The following is an 18,639-nucleotide window of genomic DNA, read 5'->3' as shown; positions in this document are numbered from 1 at the left end:
TGTACTTTCACCTAACAATTTAATAAACAAAGCATGGTACTTATGCAGAGAAGGTACCGTGCTGAAATAACGCTATTAAGAAAGCCATTCTTAACATGGGAAAGGGAGAGTGTTCTGTAACTATTTTATATTTTCACCTAACAATTTAATAAAAAAAGATAGTACTTATGCAGAGAAGGTACCGTGCTGAAATAATACCATTATTTAGAAAGCTATTCTTAACATGGGGAGGGAGTTTTGCATCTATTCTATACTTTCACCTAACAATTTAATAAACAAAAATAGATAGTACGTAAGCATAGAAAATACCATGCTGAAATAATGTTATTTAGAAAGACATTCTTAACATGGGGATGGTATTTTGTAACTATTCTGTCCTTTCAACTAACAATTTAATAACAAAACGTGGCACTTATGCAGAGAAGCTACCTCGCTAAAATAATGACGTTATTATTTAGAAAGCCATTCTTAACATGGGGATAGGGGTGTTTTGTAACTATTCTGGACTTTCACCTAACAATTTATTAAACAAAAGTTAAACTTAAAGCAGACAAGGAACAGTACTGAATCATTAACATTATTTAGAAAGCCATTCTTAACATGGGGAGGGAGGATGTTTTCTAACTATTCTGTACTTTCGGTGCTGATGCAGAGAGTGATCTGCGCTATTTTTTAAATCGCATTTCCACGTTTAATTAAAGTTTTATCATTAAGATCGCAAATTATAAAAATATATTTAATAAAATAAAAATATTTTTCGTAACTGCGGGACTATTCGCCATTTCCGGTAGAAATTAGCCTTTCACGTGCACAACACGTGGACGACTTTCGAATTACAACAGTTAACTTTCTAATTAATAGATGGGTAAAAAAAAAATAAAATAGAAGTATTATTTTTTATTTTTTAAAAACAATGTTTACAAAATGTCTACGCACGTTCGTAGACATTTTGTAAACATTGTTTTTAAAAAATAAAAAATAATACTTCTATTATGTTTTAAACGACTGTAATAGTTTATTTTGGAAGTATATTTCATAAAGAAAATTGACAACCCACTTTAAAAACAGAAGTTACGAGTTTTATATATTTTATTCGCAGTTTTTTGTTGGGGGTGTCAAAAATTCCGCCTAAAATTCTGATACACCTACCGGATCACGTGACTCTTCTGGCGGCCATGTTGTAAGCCCTAACGGTATTTTTGGAGATTACCATATATATATATATATATATATATATATATATATATATATATATATATATATATATTGTAGTTTAACCTTACAATTGAATAAAAAAAACATATAAAACTTTAATTAAACTTGGAAATACGATTTAAAAAATAGCGCGGTCCGGTAAGTGCACTAGTGGGTTTGTATTACTGTACACATAGATTCGAAAAAGTTGTCAAAAAACAAATATATAACCAATAAATGTTATCAAAAGCCAGATAAGTTACTTTTCTGCCACACCGGATATATTTTTCGTGTTTTTATTCAATGTAACATGTTTATTCAGCTCGAAAAACATAGTGTTTACCGATGTATTGGAAAATGAAAGATGGCGTCTGATTCTCTCTTTAACACGGTAAGTTTGGGAAAAGGTGTTATAAATAAAAACCCAGATAGAATACTGTTAAAAACTCGCTCAATATATGTTACCGTGATAAAGAGAGAATAAGACGCCATCTTGAATTTTCCAATACATCGGTCGAGCTGAATAAACATGTTACATTGAATAAAAACACGAAAAATATATCCAGTGTGGCAGAAAAGTAACTTATCTTGTCTTTGATAACATTTATTTGTTATATATTTGTTTTTTGACAACTTTTTCGAATCTATGTGTACAGTAATACAAACCCACTATTTTCTCCCGGATTTTTGATAAGATTTTCCATGCGTGCGTCTCACGTTTGGATATAACAAAAAGAGTTTTTGTAGATTTCGGTGTGCTGAAAACGAATCTGCAAACTGTTTCCGTCGCAAGATATAGTTTTTATGATATGAAGAAATTACTTTTTCGAAAAGTAGGCGATCAATTTTCCATTTAAATTTAACTTAAAATAAGCACCCACTTTCTAGCCAGCTGAGAGAGGGTGGGACTTTTCCCATGTTTATTGGCTAAACAGCTTTCGCTTATGCTCGCGCGTAGCATAAACGAAGGCTACGGCTGTGAAATGGAAAATAGTCCCAGAGTTCAGGGGTTATTACCATGCAAAAGAAATCAAACAAAAACCTTTTTAGCCAAGAAACACACAGAAAAATGCCCCTCTCTCAGGTGGCCAGAAAGTGGGTGCTCATTCTAAGTTAAATTTACATTGAAAAGTGATCACCCACTTTTCGAAAAAGTAATTTCTTCATATCATGAAAACTTTCTTTTTGCGACGGAAACGGTTTGCAGATTCGTTTATAGTACCCCGAAATCTACAATAAAATATTTCGTTATATACGAACATGAGACGGGCCTTAAAGTAAAATAATACCGTATGTTTTGAGCAGATTTGTCATTTAGTTGTACAAATATCCTCAAACCAGGTAATCACTAAAAGGGACTCTTAAAAGTCGTCACCTGTATCGAGCAAAAGTTTAAAACCACTGATTATATGTCAGCCTACGTCACAGTAACATATATTGAGTGAGTTCCTAACAGTATTCTGTAACGTTTTTTTAGTTTAAACTCATTTTCCCAAAATATCCCCAAACTTAATGTGTCTGATACAGTCTGCCGCCATTTGTATTTTCAAATATACCGATAAACACTGCATGTTTTTGAACCGATTAAACATTATACATTACATAAAAACACTACAATCTTATCCAGTTAGGTAGAACATCTACTTTTCTTACCTTTGATAACATTTATTTGTTATATATTTATTTTTTGACAACTTCTTTGTATCTGTGTTTAGTAATACAAACCCTTTTCATTTAATGTAACGTTTAGTCGGCTCAAAAAACTGTTTATCGGTGTATTTGAAAGATACAAATGGTGGCGGACACTGTTGATTACGTTAAGTTTGAGAAAGTGAGTTAAAACTAAAAAACTATACAAAATACTGTTACAAACCCACCGATTATGTCAGCCTATGTCATGGTAACATATATTCGGTGGGTTTTTGACACTGTATTGTATAGTTTTTAGTTTTCAACTTACTTTCCCAAACTTAACTTAATCAACAGAGTCTGCAACCATTTCTGTTTTTCGAACCGATGAAACATTTTACATTACATTAAAACGCTAAACAATTATCCAGTTAGGTAGAAATATAACTTACCTTACCTTTCATTTATTTGTTTTTGACAACTTTTTCGAATCTGTGTATAGTAACCCTCCCCCCATCACTCAAGTATCAATTACTAACTCACATTTTTGTATACAGAAAAGAAAAAAAAAACATTTAGCGTTTCAACATGTTTGCTACGTTCAGCTTTATCCACTGATTGTTGGTCGAGCCCAAGCCATGATTGACGGTAATCCCGAGGATCAGGATCCATTTCTGCAAGAGTAACATTTTTTTTCATTTTCGCTTTTTTTTTTTTTTTTTTAAACTTTTTGGAGTGGATTGCTGTACTAAGAATATAAGAAACATGCATTTTCTCTTTTTATTAGAATTTTCCATTACACCAAATTGAGCCACAGCAACGCGTGGCAGGGTACAGCTAATATATATATATATATATATATATATATATATATATATATATATATATATATATATATATATATATATATACCGGGTAAGTCTCGGGAAACAGATGTTTTTAGAACACTCCTTACTATCTTTGAGTAAGGGATGGGGAGTGAGGAAGGTACTCTTTAAATAAGTCTTGAAACATTGTCAAAATATTCTGTAAAAACATCCGTTTCCCGGGACTCACCCTGTATATATATATATATATATATATATATATATATATATATATATATGTGTGTGTGTGTGTGTGTGTGTGTATGTATATATATATATATATATATATATATATATATATATATATATATATATATATATGAAAAGAGAGAAAAAGGAGTATGAAAGAAATATATTTTATTGTTTTTTATAATGTACATTGCTTGTCTTGCATGATTCTCAACTATAACTAAACATGTTAACTGTACATTGTTCATAGCCTTTCGTTCATTTGTGAATACGTTTGGAATATATGTTTAATACATGAGTTTGTTTTTTTTTTAAGCGTATATTATATTATGAACTAATATTTAGTTTCTAATTGGTTTATTTTCTAGGTTTGTGGATTTCATCAATACAATGAGCTATGATTACCACGGTTCTTGGGAAAATAATACAGCTCATTCCAGTCCGTTGTTCTCTGGTAAAGACGAAAAAGGCGACAGCAGATACTGGAATACAGTAAGTTGTTTTATTTTTCTTTCTCGTTACATTGGACGCGTCACGAATTGCATGTTGTTTATTTCACGCTATTCTACAAATCTATTGTAACATTTTCACTAAGAAAAAAAAATAAATAAATGGAAACGGTGGAGTGGGAGTATCCACCGGTGAAGATGCGCCACTCAGCTTCTTCCCATCAAGCGAAAACCTATGGGGAGTCGGTTTCCAAATAAACACAGCTGCGTGTAAGCTAATCTTTTTATATTCCTTGAGTAAACCAAAATTTTATCACCAGGTTAAAAACAAAACATATATTGAAGATACAGATGGAGAATACCAGAACGATATATATATATATATATATATATATATATATATATATATATATATATATAATCGAGCCAGAGATGTCTCGTGTCGCGGGGTTCGAATCGTTCGACTGGTAGTAATTGTGACACCCTGCACTGAAGAATCCCGAAAGGATGAAACACTAGTGTCTGTAGGTATTTAATTATTATAGTAAAAAAAATAATTATGACAGCCCCTTTAAGAAATACGTTTCTTATCGTTGAGCACTTTCTGTTGAATAAAAGTCGGTCAATTTAGCTCTTATGCGTAGATCGTCGTATAACGATTTGATCACTGTCTGTCTGACGTAATGAACATTTAAATTAAAAATGTTTAAAATTCAACGCTATTTCACACGATTAATGGTAGCCGAATGGATACGGCCTCCGCTAATCGAGCCAGAGATGTCTCGTGTCGCGGGGTTCGAATCGTTCGACTGGTAGTAATTGTGACACCCTGCACTGAAGAATCCCGAAAGGATGAAACACTAGTGTCTGTAGGTATTTAATTATTATAGTAAAAAAAAAATAATTATATATATATATATATATATATATAGTGGATTGGGGAAAAGAGTAATAGACTTTCCAAACAGATTCGCAAAAGTATTTACGACTGCTATTATTCTGTGTCCTTGCGTTTGGTATATACTACGAGACCTGCTTTTCCGTCTTTTCGCAAGGATAGTTTGCCTTACATCCAAAATAGCAATGTTGTATATCAATTTAAATGCCAGTGCGATGCTGGTTATGTTGGGCGAACATCCTTGCACCCTTTGACTCGTATAAACCAGCATGTTCCATCGAAGATCAGACAAGGGAGGATGGGGTCTGGTGGTCTCCCTCCTTCTGCAGCCTTGGACTCTTCTATTGGCCAGTATTTGGTTGACAACACGTGCTGTGCCGATAGATATAAAATAGAATGGTTCGAGGTTCTACATAGAGCGGACTCCAAAAACCATTTAAAGATTTTGGAGTCTGTCTCTATTGCGGTGCGTTAACCGTCTTTGTGCCGGCAAAAGGAAACATCAAACGCATTATTTCTCTTTGGGGAACTTGAATTTTTTCTCCTATTTTTTTTTTTTTTCTCCCTCGTTGTGCCAATATTTTAATCGCTTTTAAACGTTAATAAATTTATTTTAGTGTCCCCGTACTTTTGGCACATTTAATAAGTTCCCCATTAGAACTCTTTATTTTCGACATAATATTATTTTGTACGCTATCGATTTTCTCCTGATGAGATGATAGCCGAAAGAGCTCTTGAGAAACTTCCGCTTATTATTTTCAAAACTGTCTATAAATTCTGCACCTCTAAACATTTATTTAAATATATATATGTATATTAAAATGTATTTAAAAAACAGAATACGAAAAGTATAAAAGCTTATTACTTTTTTTTATTCGTTTTCTTTTGGTGACGTGAAGGAATACACAATATTATTATGAAAAAATACTTTTTTTACAAGTACATAATTTTCGACCGATCTCTGTCTCGCTGTGTGTGTGTGTGTGTGTGTGTCTCTCTCTCTCTCTCTCTATGTATGTAATATATATATATATATATATATATATATATATATATAGTGTGTGTGTATATATTTCTGTAGAAATATATATATATATATATATATTATACAGGGTGTCCACAAAGTCTGGCTGCATAGTCTACACGGTGCCCACAAAGTCTGGCTACATAATCTACACGGTGCCCACAAAGTCTGGCTATATAATGTAGTCAGACTTTGTGCACACCCTGTGTGTGTGTGTGTATATATATATATATATATATATATATATAACCATTTTCTGCTTCACAAATTTGAGCTCTTTTGATTACCTCTGCCATTATCTTTTCAAAGTTTCTGGTCTTATTTCTCTTATTTCTCTAGTAATGTTTTCCTTTCACAAACTTTTCCTTTAGATGCACAGCAGGTGCATAAAGTGTCCAATGTTTATACGTTGGACGATACCGATTTTTTTTCCATAATTAATTTTCAGGATCTGAACAAAATACTTAGAAATAAAAAAAAAAAAAAGCTATTTTAAATTAAAATGGGTCAGTGATTTTTGTCCCACCCTGTATATATATTCAGAATACAATTTAATAAGGCAAAGAGAAATAAATATAAAAGTAAAACAGAGTTCTAAATGAAAGGATATGCTGTTGGGCATATATATGACATAATAATGTTGGCACACCGGTTCCCGCTGGATCATCGAAGTTAAGCAACGTTAAACTGGTCAATACTAATTGAGTGACCATTTGGGACTTCCAGGTGCTGTATGTGCTCTCCGCTTATCTCGGCATTGTTTCCAGTCGTCCTGGACTTCTCCTTGCCACTGGACTCAAACAGTGCCAATTCAGGAGAAGTGTGGTTAGGAATTCCGCAACACTTGCCTAACAATTACACGCGCAGCTGCCCCTGCAGGGGATATCCTTTGTCTTTCGAGACTGAACGAAGGCATCGACGCATCGATGCTGTCGGGCACGGCCTTCTCATAGCAGTACTAGGTCCACTAGCCGTATTTATTTTTGCTTTAGGTGACGAAAACCTTAAACTCATTCCATAATAGAAGAGACAAGAAAGCCAGTTATTTAAATAACTAAAAAATAATAACTATTAAAATAAATGGCCCAATTGTCAAGTGTCAAATTTTCATGTTTTTTCTTTTTGTTTTTTGTTTTTTTTTTGCTAATTCTAATCGTTTTTTTTTTTTTTTTTCTTGTTGGCCTGAGACAAGTATGGTTCTTCTTTGCTTTGCAACATTTTAATCCCGCTTCTAATAACCTAATTCACTGGCTTTTATTGTTTTTGAAAGACTTTCCTTGTACCTTTTAATCGTCGTTAGAATTCCCTTCCTTGAACATTCCATCTTCCTGGCAATTTCTACTTGAGAATATCTTTCACCAGATAAAGCAACAATTTGGGCCATTTTAATCTCTACAAGCTGTTCCTTTGGAGGCATTTTCAATTAAATATACCATCAAAACACTGGCAGGAATTACCTGAAAAATAAGAAACAACGTTTAGTATGACAATGAATCGTTTTGAATATTGGAATGAATTTAGTTTGAAACTCAGCTAAAACTCTTGAAAGACGTTTTAAAGCAAATAAATACGACAATAAATATTTTACATTTGTTCTGAAATGTTCACTGTACAATTCTTAACTTTTAAATGCGTAGGTTTAAATTATTATCTAAGGTTTTTTTTATAGGTGCTCCATAATTTTAACCATGGCTGTATACAGACTATAAACCAACTAGCCGTTCATATAAAGCCTATGGAGTCGAAAAGTATTAGGTCCGGCTCCAATTCCGACTCATAAACTTCTAAAGTATTCGACTCCGACTACAGCTCCTTCTTTTAAAATCTTCTAATATTCGAACTGTATTTTGATTCTTTAAAGATTAAAAATTTCGTCTCCGATTTTAGCATTTGATGAGGCCAACTCCGACTCCAAATCCTTCTCCCCAAATCTGATTTCGACTCCGCAACCTTGTTATATACTCTAATAGCCAAGTCAATCGACATAGCCAAATGAGAAAATGTATTGCTAATATGAATATATGTTATTCTTTATGCGAGAAAGATTAGTCCGGATATAATTAGGTTATATGGTACATATACGTGGAACTGAATGAATTACTATATCACTTCTTTTTTTTTTACTTGGGAGCCACAACTTATCAAGGTCCGAAGGCCACTCGAGGATAAGGGTTAATGAATGTAAAGTGGTAGTGTAGTAATCGTTAATGGTGTAGATTAGGTATAATTGTATTATTTATGGGAATGGGTCAACAAGAATTTGTTTACATTGGATTTGAAGGCTACACTGTTGTATTCAACTGGGAAACAGACCAGCCGAACAATGTTCCACAAGCGGGCATCTCGGAGCAATAAGCTGTGTTCATGGAATTTGCTTTTAGATTTAAGCACAGATAGAATGTGGGGGAAATTGCATATAGTGGTTGTAGATAGTCGAGTGTATTTTTTGAAAAATTGGCAAGGGAGACCATAGATGAAGTTTAGTCGAGCACTTGCCATGAAAATAACAATAGAGCAAAGACAAGCTCGCAACGTCTCTTCTGTGGGAAAGGTTGCAAGGAAGAGAAAAGGGCATTACCTACTAGGTTTCAAAGCCGATTTTGAACTCTATTATAGCTGAATGGGATGCTCCGGGCAGCTCCTGCCCAGATATGGCAACAGTACTCCATTTTAAGGAGTACCTGGATTTATTCTTAATGATATGCTGCAGTCATCCCACTCCCTTGGGGTCCCTAGATTTAGCCATTATCAAAAGTTAGCTCCCTATGACCCGTTAGTTCCTAAACACTACGAATTTAATCTTACTCTGTGGATATTCGTTGAATGATGTTTCATCCTAAGACGTTAATAAACAAGATAGCAAGGGAAATAACTCTTGATGAATCTACAGAGAAAGAGGAATAATAGAAATAAGAATTTTGTTTTTAATTGCAACGTTTTGAGGCATGGGACACGGATTTCAAACCCGGATGACGTCACAGCCGCATTTGGAAAAATAATGATTTAAAGTCAAAATAAAGAATAATTTTTAAAGGGAATGACAAAGCGAGGCCATGTTCGTCAGTTGACGGCAGCTAATCTCGATCTGCTCTGAGCAATATACTTGTGGTTAGAAGCAAGAAAGACAAGTCTTACCGTCGGTGCTCAGCGAGTGAGTTCACGCGAAGAAAAGAAAGAACAAACATGGCGGCCAGCATTTTTATTTCGTCCGTTCTCACGTAATCTCGTGTGTGCGTGAAGATGGAAACTATAAAACGATGTTCATTTCTCGGTGCTGGGAGATTATTCCCGATCAAGCAGGAGAGAAGGCAACGAGAGTAAAGACAGAGGATGTAGCGATAATCTTTCTTGAACATTCCGTTTGTGTATTTGAGGTGACCCCCCCCATTATACTTCAATACTGCATTTAACTGTGTCGAACTAAACATTGTCCTCAACTGTCGCAAAATTAAAACTGTCCGTAAATTGTTGCAAAAACTCATTGTCACGCCTTGACTAAGAATCTTATTTTAGTTCCTTTTGTGTGTGTTGGTGAATCACTTCCTGTACTTTTGTTTTGCTGATAGACTTATTTACTCATTGTTTTTTTTGTTTTTGTTTTTTTTTTTTGTAATGTTTCCTTTATTTTTTTTTTATTTCCTAACATTTGGAGGAACGTTGATATTGTCACAGTGAAAAAGAAGCGTAAAATAAAATGGCCTTTTTATTAAACAAAACCATCCGTCTTCTCATCTCTATCGAAGGAAATAACTCCTTCTACAAGAAACGAAAAATTAAATTCATTCCCTACCCTTACATCGGCAACTTTGAATTGATCAGAGAAATAATGAATTTTTATTTCATCGTGTTACAAAAGTACGTATCTTATTTTTTTTTTTTTTTTTCTATTAAAACGTCTTTCCTTTTTTCTTTATCGGTTTTAGGCGTGTTCAACTATGAACTGGGTGGAAATGGGAGCCCCCCCCCCCCTGCACAAAATAAATGTTGGTATTCCGCTCCATGGCCGTTCCTTTACATTATATGACTAACAGAAGAACGGTGTTGGTGTCTATGCACCGTTTCCTAGTAAAAAAGGGGAAGTAACTCGTACCCACGGTTTTCTTAGTTACTTTGAGGTGAGAGATTTCATTTTTACATTTCTTTTCTTTTAATTAACCATTCTTTCGGTAATTGGTAAACGTTGCACCTTCAGATAAAGTACCAAATAGCTCAGATAGGTGAGTTTTAGATTGAAAAAAGTCCTTGGTTCAGTCGTAGATTTCACAATACGGTATCTCTTTGTATAGTGAAATCAGGCGATACTCGTGTATGTATGAGAAAATATGAAAATGCAACTTACAATTGTATATTACAGATTATTAATTTATTAGAAATTGCTGAACAAAAATAAAAATGAAAATGCGAATTACATAAGGCTGTTGGGTTGGTATACGAGGCGCGTGCAATAAGTAATGCCCCTGACCCACTTCCAGTTGTCTGATCTAGCTGAAAGTTTGCATGTGCGATGGTTTATATCTCTACGGGTTGTGTGGCAAATTACTGCTCTGAACAAATAGTGGTTTCTGTCTTACAGGTGTTTGAACTGAGTCAGGTGTGAAATCGAGCCTGTTGAATGTCGAGCAGTGATTCGGTTTTTGTATTTGAAAGGACGCACACCACAGGAGACTTTTGATGAAATGAAAGAAACTTATGGTGATAACGTCCTATCATATGACCTTGTAAAACGCTGGCATCGTGAATTCAAACATGGCTGGAAGTCTGTGGAAACAGCCCCCAGACCTGGTCGCTCCCTTCTGCCATTGATGAGGCATCTGTTCGTAAAGTTGAGGCTGCCGTTTTGGAAGATCGGCGCATTACTATTCGCCAAATAGCCCAAGATGTCAAGATTAGTACAGGGTCTGTGGAAACTATCATTCATGATCATTTGCATATGCATAAGGTCTCTGCCAGATGGATTCCCAGGTTGCTCACACCATTCCAGAAGCGAGAACGCGTCGAGTACTCGAGAATGAATTTGGAGATGTGCAAAGAAGATGAGTCAAAGTTTTTCAAAAAACTGATTACACAGGATGAAACCTGGGTCCATCACTATGATCCAGAGACCAAAGCTCAGTCAATGTAGTGGAAGCTCTTGAACCCACCACCTCCAAAGAAGGCAAGGGTGCAGCCCTCCGCTGGCAAGGTCATGCTCACAGCCTTCTGGAACCAGGATGGAGTAGTGATGACAGATTTCCTGGTAAAGGGTACCACAATTACAGGAGCCTATTATGCTTCACTTTTGTGGAAATTAAGGGAAGCTATCAAAATCAACAGGCGGGGCAAGATCAGCAAAGGCACCCTCCTCCTGCAGGACAACGCTCCGGTCTACAACTCGCATGTCGCCAGATCAGAAGCACGTGAAATCCTCGCCATACTCCCTACTCTCCTAACATTGCACTCTCTGACTTTCATCTCTTCTCAGCCATGAAGTTGTTTTTGAAAGGAAAGCGTTTCCCAGATGATGCAGGCTTGATTTCTGAAGTTACGTCGTGGTTGGAGGATCAACCTGGGATGTTCTACAAAAACGGTCTCCAGAATAATGATAGAAGATGTATTGAGACACAGAAATGGGTATGTTTGATCTGGCATAATGATGATTCATTAAAATTTTGGGTTTTGCGTACGCACCTGGTCCACAAAGTATGGAAATAAAGAATTAAAAAAAAAAAAAAAAAAAAAAAAAAACGTTTACAAGTGTTTATTATACAGATGTACATAAGAATACTTGGATAAGTATGTTTTAACTTACATAGGGATGGTATAATAAAATTGTGGGGTCTGCGTTCGCGCCTGCCCTCCATAAAATGGAAATAGGCACAAACTTTAATATAGACTTTTCATATCTATCTGCGTAAGTATACTTTGATAATTATGTTTCAGTTTGAAGAAATATGGTATAATAAAATTATGGGGTGTTCGTTCGCACCTGACCTCCATAGAATAGAAATATGTCACAAAGTTTAACAAGGTTTTTTAATATAGATCCACAGAATATTGTGAAAAGTGTTTCAGTGTGAACAGGTATGGTATAATAAATTATGGGGTTTATCTATTTTATTTTTACTTTCATCATATTTTGCTTTGGTTTTGATACCCCCAAATTCGAAGCTATCTCTTTACAACTCTTCCTTTTCATAACCTATCATACTTTCATAAATCAGAGTCCATTTTCTGTGGGCTGTTTTTGAACCCAGTCAACGACGGGTACTTTTGCTAGTATATATATATATATACACACACATATATATATATATATATATATATATATATATATATATATACTAGCAAAAGTACCCGTGTTCAGTTTACAAACTATGATCACCATTATTTTTTTTTCATTATCAGGTATGTCAAAAGCTAATGAAGAACAGCAAGAGAGTATACATCCCAGAACAGAAAGTGCTTTACATGGTTAAAGATGATCAATGGATTAGCTATGAAGACCAGGAAAGTGTTGTTGCTAAAGTGGAATGGCTCCTCGAAAAGAAATTGTCCGGTGTAATGATATGGGCGATCGATATGGACGATTACAAAGGAAACTGTGGTTTTGGCAAATACCCACTGATGAAGGCCATCAACCGAGCTATGAATAAACAAATGTAAGTATATATATATATATATATATATATATATATATATATATATATATATATATATATATATATATATGTATATATATATATATATATATATATATATACTAATAAAGTCGTATTAATGCTAAGTGATTAGTCTCGGGGGTAAAGCGCGTGTAGATATCAGTATAAAGAATGTGTAGTTTGTGCGGGATTGAACAGCGTCCCTCCATAATATGTTCTATTATATAAGCCACGTGCTAGACACCTATCTGGACTAGTTGCTCTGCCGAGGCCTTACAATCTAGTTCATCCTATTATTATAGTCTTTATGCCAACTTCAGTTCTGATAATATTTAGATAACTAAGATTAGACTAAGGAAATCTCAGGATAACCTTAAGATTAAGTGGGGTAGAATTTTTTCATTGAAAGTCGGGTGACGGTGGTTACGTGTCCCGGCAGTTACGTTCACAGACAGAAAGTAGCTAGTGTGACGTGCTGAATGGATAGTTTAAATTTTTTAAGTCTTTTCCTTGACTCAGAGGGGGAGGGGGCTGTTGATTTTTTTTAAGCTGATTCCATTTCCCCATGGAAGATAGATTGGGTTTTATATGTGTGAAGGTGTATACCGTCTAAAAAAATAAAACTTCAAGAGATTGTTCAAAACCAGGTGAATTTGTGTTGCTCTTTTCATTTTTTTATATGACGTTTACAAAAGTCGTTAGTAAAAATAAGACGTTTATTTGATAAGGTACATGGTCGTCGCTTGTAGCAAATAAAAATAGTTAAAAATTAGTACATACCTCTGATATTTGTGCAGCATATACAGTCCGGTTAAGGGCCAAAAGAGAAAATGTCTGCAGCGCCTGCTTATATGCTGTTGGGCATTGTGAAGAAACGTGAAATCTCGTTATTCATATGCAAATGAGATGGCACCGGCTTAAATAAAAAAGAAAAACGTATTTTTCAGAGACACCGATGAATTTGGAGTCGTGAGTTGGAATCACAATGTGACAACTTTAAGAACAAAAATTGTTAAATAAAAGTACAGAATAGTTAACAATTTATTTTGGAAAGTACAGAATAGTTAACAATTTATTATTTAACTATAATTTACAACGAGAAAGAAGGGAAGATTAAATGAATTACTGCTGGGTGTCGTCTACTAACGACTTAGCTGCTTTCTACGTGATGAACTGTCGCCGTCCGGATCATCTGAGGCGATCGAAGAACAGCGCTTTATCATAGTGTTATACAATGCAACCTTTGCGATTTAAAAGTTTCTCCTTGTGGAGAATCTCTGTGCTAGAATGGTGCTGAATACAAAAAGGAGTTAGGAATAAATTGTAAGCCTATAATTTTGGCCAGTCACCCTGCAGTTTTAAATAGTATTTTCATCGTTAAACGTGCAGATTGTGGACGCATCTTAAAATGCAGACTGAACCGATGCATACGGCCAATGATGGAGTACTGTCGCCACATCTGGGCTGGAGTTGCTAGAAGCGGCTTATCCTGTCTTGACAGAGTTCAAAACAGACTTCGTAGCTTAGTGGGGGATGCCCTTTTCTCTTCCTTGCAACCTCTTTCCCACAGAAGACTCTACTTATCGTTATTTCCATGGCAAGTGCTCGTCTGAGCTTCAATCTATGATCCCCCTCGATAAACCTTCACGAAAAACACTCGTCTAGCCAAAACCACTGTCAATAATTTCCCACGCTCTTTATCTGTGCCTAAACCTAAACGTAGATTCTATTAACAAAACTTCTTTCTTAAAACTGTACGCCTGTGAAACTCTCTTCCTTTGGCCTGCTTCCCAGGTGACTACAATTTGATTCTCTTCAAGTCCAATGTAAACAAGCTCTTAGTGAACCGTACCCCTATATAATCCAACTTACAAAAATCCCAATATCTATGTTAAAAACGCTATAATCACATTGACTAATGTATACTCATTAACCCTTATCCTCGAATGGTTTCCGGGCCTTGATAAGTGGTGATTCCTTTGTAAAAAAAAAAAATCTTAAAACTTACAGATTAAATGATGGACGCATCTTAAAACTCACAGCTTAAATGGGCGCATCTTGCATATTAAATGGACGCATCTTGCATATTAAATGGGCGCATCTTGCATATTAAATGGGCGCATCTTGCATATTAAATGGGCGCATCTTGCATATTAAATGGGCGCATCTTGCATATTAAATGGGCGCATCTTGCATATTAAATGGGCGCATCTTGAAACGTGCATATTAAATGGACGCATCTTGCATATTAAATGGACGCATCTTGCATATTAAATGGACGCATCTTGCATATTAAATGGGCGCATCTTGCATATTAAATGGGCGCATCTTGCATATTAAATGGGCGCATCTTGCATATTAAATGGGCGCATCTTGCATATTAAATGGACGCATCTTGCATATTAAATGGACGCATCTTGCATATTAAATGGGCGCATCTTGCATATTAAATGGGCGCATCTTGCATATTAAATGGGCGCATCTTGCATATTAAATGGGCGCATCTTGCATATTAAATGGGCGCATCTTGCATATTAAATGGGCGCATCTTGCATATTAAATGGGCGCATCTTGCATATTAAATGGGCGCATCTTGCATATTAAATGGGCGCATCTTGCATATTAAATGGGCGCATCTTGCATATTAAATGGGCACATCTTGCATATTAAATGGGCGCATCTTGCATATTAAATGGGCGCATCTTGCATATTAAATGGGCACATCTTGCATATTAAATGGGCGCATCTTGCATATTAAATGGGCGCATCTTGCATATTAAATGGGCGCATCTTGCATATTAAATGGGCACATCTTGCATATTAAATGGGCGCATCTTGCATATTAAATGGGCGCATCTTGCATATTAAATGGGCGCATCTTGCATATTAAATGGGCGCATCTTGCATATTAAATGGGCGCATCTTGCATATTAAATGGGCGCATCTTGCATATTAAATGGGCGCATCTTGCATATTAAATGGGCGCATCTTGCATATTAAATGGGCGCATCTTGCATATTAAATGGGCGCATCTTGCATATTAAATGGGCGCATCTTGCATATTAAATGGGCGCATCTTGCATATTAAATGGGCGCATCTTGCATATTAAATGGGCGCATCTTGCATATTAAATGGGCGCATCTTGCATATTAAATGGGCGCATCTTGCATATTAAATGGGCACATCTTGCATATTAAATGGGCGCATCTTGCATATTAAATGGGCGCATCTTGCATATTAAATGGGCACATCTTGCATATTAAATGGGCGCATCTTGCATATTAAATGGGCGCATCTTGCATATTAAATGGGCGCATCTTGCATATTAAATGGGCACATCTTGCATATTAAATGGGCGCATCTTGCATATTAAATGGGCGCATCTTGCATATTAAATGGGCGCATCTTGCATATTAAATGGGCGCATCTTGCATATTAAATGGGCGCATCTTGCATATTAAATGGGCGCATCTTGCATATTAAATGGGCGCATCTTGCATATTAAATGGGCACATCTTGCATATTAAATGGGCGCATCTTGCATATTAAATGGGCGCATCTTGCATATTAAATGGGCACATCTTGCATATTAAATGGGCGCATCTTGCATATTAAATGGGCGCATCTTGCATATTAAATGGGCGCATCTTGCATATTAAATGGGCGCATCTTGCATATTAAATGGGCGCATCTTGCATATTAAATGGGCGCATCTTGCATATTAAATGGGCGCATCTTGCATATTAAATGGGCGCATCTTGCATATTAAATGGGCGCATCTTGCATATTAAATGGGCGCATCTTGCATATTAAATGGGCGCATCTTGCATATTAAATGGGCGCATCTTGCATATTAAATGGGCGCATCTTGCATATTAAATGGGCACATCTTGCATATTAAATGGGCGCATCTTGCATATTAAATGGGCGCATCTTGCATATTAAATGGGCACATCTTGCATATTAAATGGGCGCATCTTGCATATTAAATGGGCGCATCTTGCATATTAAATGGGCGCATCTTGCATATTAAATGGGCGCATCTTGCATATTAAATGGGCGCATCTTGCATATTAAATGGGCGCATCTTGCATATTAAATGGGCGCATCTTGCATATTAAATGGGCGCATCTTGCATATTAAATGGGCACATCTTGCATATTAAATGGGCGCATCTTGCATATTAAATGGGCGCATCTTGCATATTAAATGGGCGCATCTTGCATATTAAATGGGCGCATCTTGCATATTAAATGGGCACATCTTGCATATTAAATGGGCGCATCTTGCATATTAAATGGGCGCATCTTGCATATTAAATGGGCGCATCTTGCATATTAAATGGGCGCATCTTGCATATTAAATGGGCGCATCTTGCATATTAAATGGGCGCATCTTGCATATTAAATGGGCGCATCTTGCATATTAAATGGGCACATCTTGCATATTAAATGGGCGCATCTTGCATATTAAATGGGCGCATCTTGCATATTAAATGGGCGCATCTTGCATATTAAATGGGCGCATCTTGCATATTAAATGGGCGCATCTTGCATATTAAATGGGCGCATCTTGCATATTAAATGGGCGCATCTTGCATATTAAATGGGCGCATCTTGCATATTTAATGGGCGCATCTTGCATATTAAATGGGCGCATCTTGCATATTAAATGGGCGCATCTTGCATATTAAATGGGCGCATCTTGCATATTAAATGGGCGCATCTTGCATATTAAATGGGCGCATCTTGCATATTAAATGGGCACATCTTGCATATTAAATTGGGCGCATCTTGCATATTAAATGGGCGCATCTTGCATATTAAATGGGCGCATCTTGCATATTAAATGGGCGCATCTTGCATATTAAATGGGCGCATCTTGCATATTAAATGGGCGCATCTTGCATATTAAATGGGCGCATCTTGCATATTAAATGGGCGCATCTTGCATATTAAATGGGCGCATCTTGCATATTAAATGGGCGCATCTTGCATATTAAATGGGCGCATCTTGCATATTAAATGGGCGCATCTTGCATATTAAATGGGCGCATCTTGCATATTAAATGGGCGCATCTTGCATATTAAATGGGCGCATCTTGCATATTAAATGGGCACATCTTGCATATTAAATGGGCGCATCTTGCATATTAAATGGGCGCATCTTGCATATTAAATGGGCGCATCTTGCATATTAAATGGGCACATCTTGCATATTAAATGGGCGCATCTTGCATATTAAATGGGCGCATCTTGCATATTAAATGGGCGCATCTTGCATATTAAATGGGCGCATCTTGCATATTAAATGGGCGCATCTTGCATATTAAATGGGCGCATCTTGCATATTAAATGGGCGCATCTTGCATATTAAATGGGCACATCTTGCATATTAAATGGGCGCATCTTGCATATTAAATGGGCGCATCTTGCATATTAAATGGGCACATCTTGCATATTAAATGGGCGCATCTTGCATATTAAATGGGCGCATCTTGCATATTAAATGGGCGCATCTTGCATATTAAATGGGCGCATCTTGCATATTAAATGGGCACATCTTGCATATTAAATGGGCGCATCTTGCATATTAAATGGGCGCATCTTGCATATTAAATGGGCGCATCTTGCATATTAAATGGGCGCATCTTGCATATTAAATGGGCGCATCTTGCATATTAAATGGGCGCATCTTGCATATTAAATGGGCGCATCTTGCATATTAAATGGGCACATCTTGCATATTAAA

At 35.9% G+C, this 18,639-nt stretch overlaps 1 protein-coding gene across 2 annotated transcripts in view; it reads right to left on the bottom strand.

Annotated features, from left to right (window-relative positions):
* Window positions 1-6,484: 6,484 nt before the first annotated feature.
* LOC145285915 (dnaJ homolog subfamily C member 27-A-like) overlaps window positions 6,485-18,639 on the bottom strand; it is a 68,261-nt gene continuing 56,106 nt past the window's right edge. For both annotated transcript variants that reach the window (XM_080134405.1, XM_080134406.1), the window contains 2 exons: window positions 13,668-13,803; window positions 6,485-7,706 (listed from right to left, as the gene is read on the bottom strand). In XM_080134405.1, the coding sequence (XP_079990531.1) occupies window positions 13,775-13,803 (29 nt within the window). In that variant the 3' untranslated portion in view covers window positions 6,485-7,706; window positions 13,668-13,774. The remainder of the gene's footprint in view (window positions 7,707-13,667; window positions 13,804-18,639) is intronic.

The sequence above is a fragment of the Euprymna scolopes genome, chromosome 10 (assembly GCF_053919585.1).
Source record: "Euprymna scolopes isolate OS-2025 chromosome 10, ASM5391958v1, whole genome shotgun sequence".
Classification (NCBI taxonomy): Eukaryota; Metazoa; Mollusca; class Cephalopoda; order Sepiida; family Sepiolidae; genus Euprymna; species Euprymna scolopes.
This window is presented reverse-complemented; position numbering and strand designations above follow the sequence as displayed.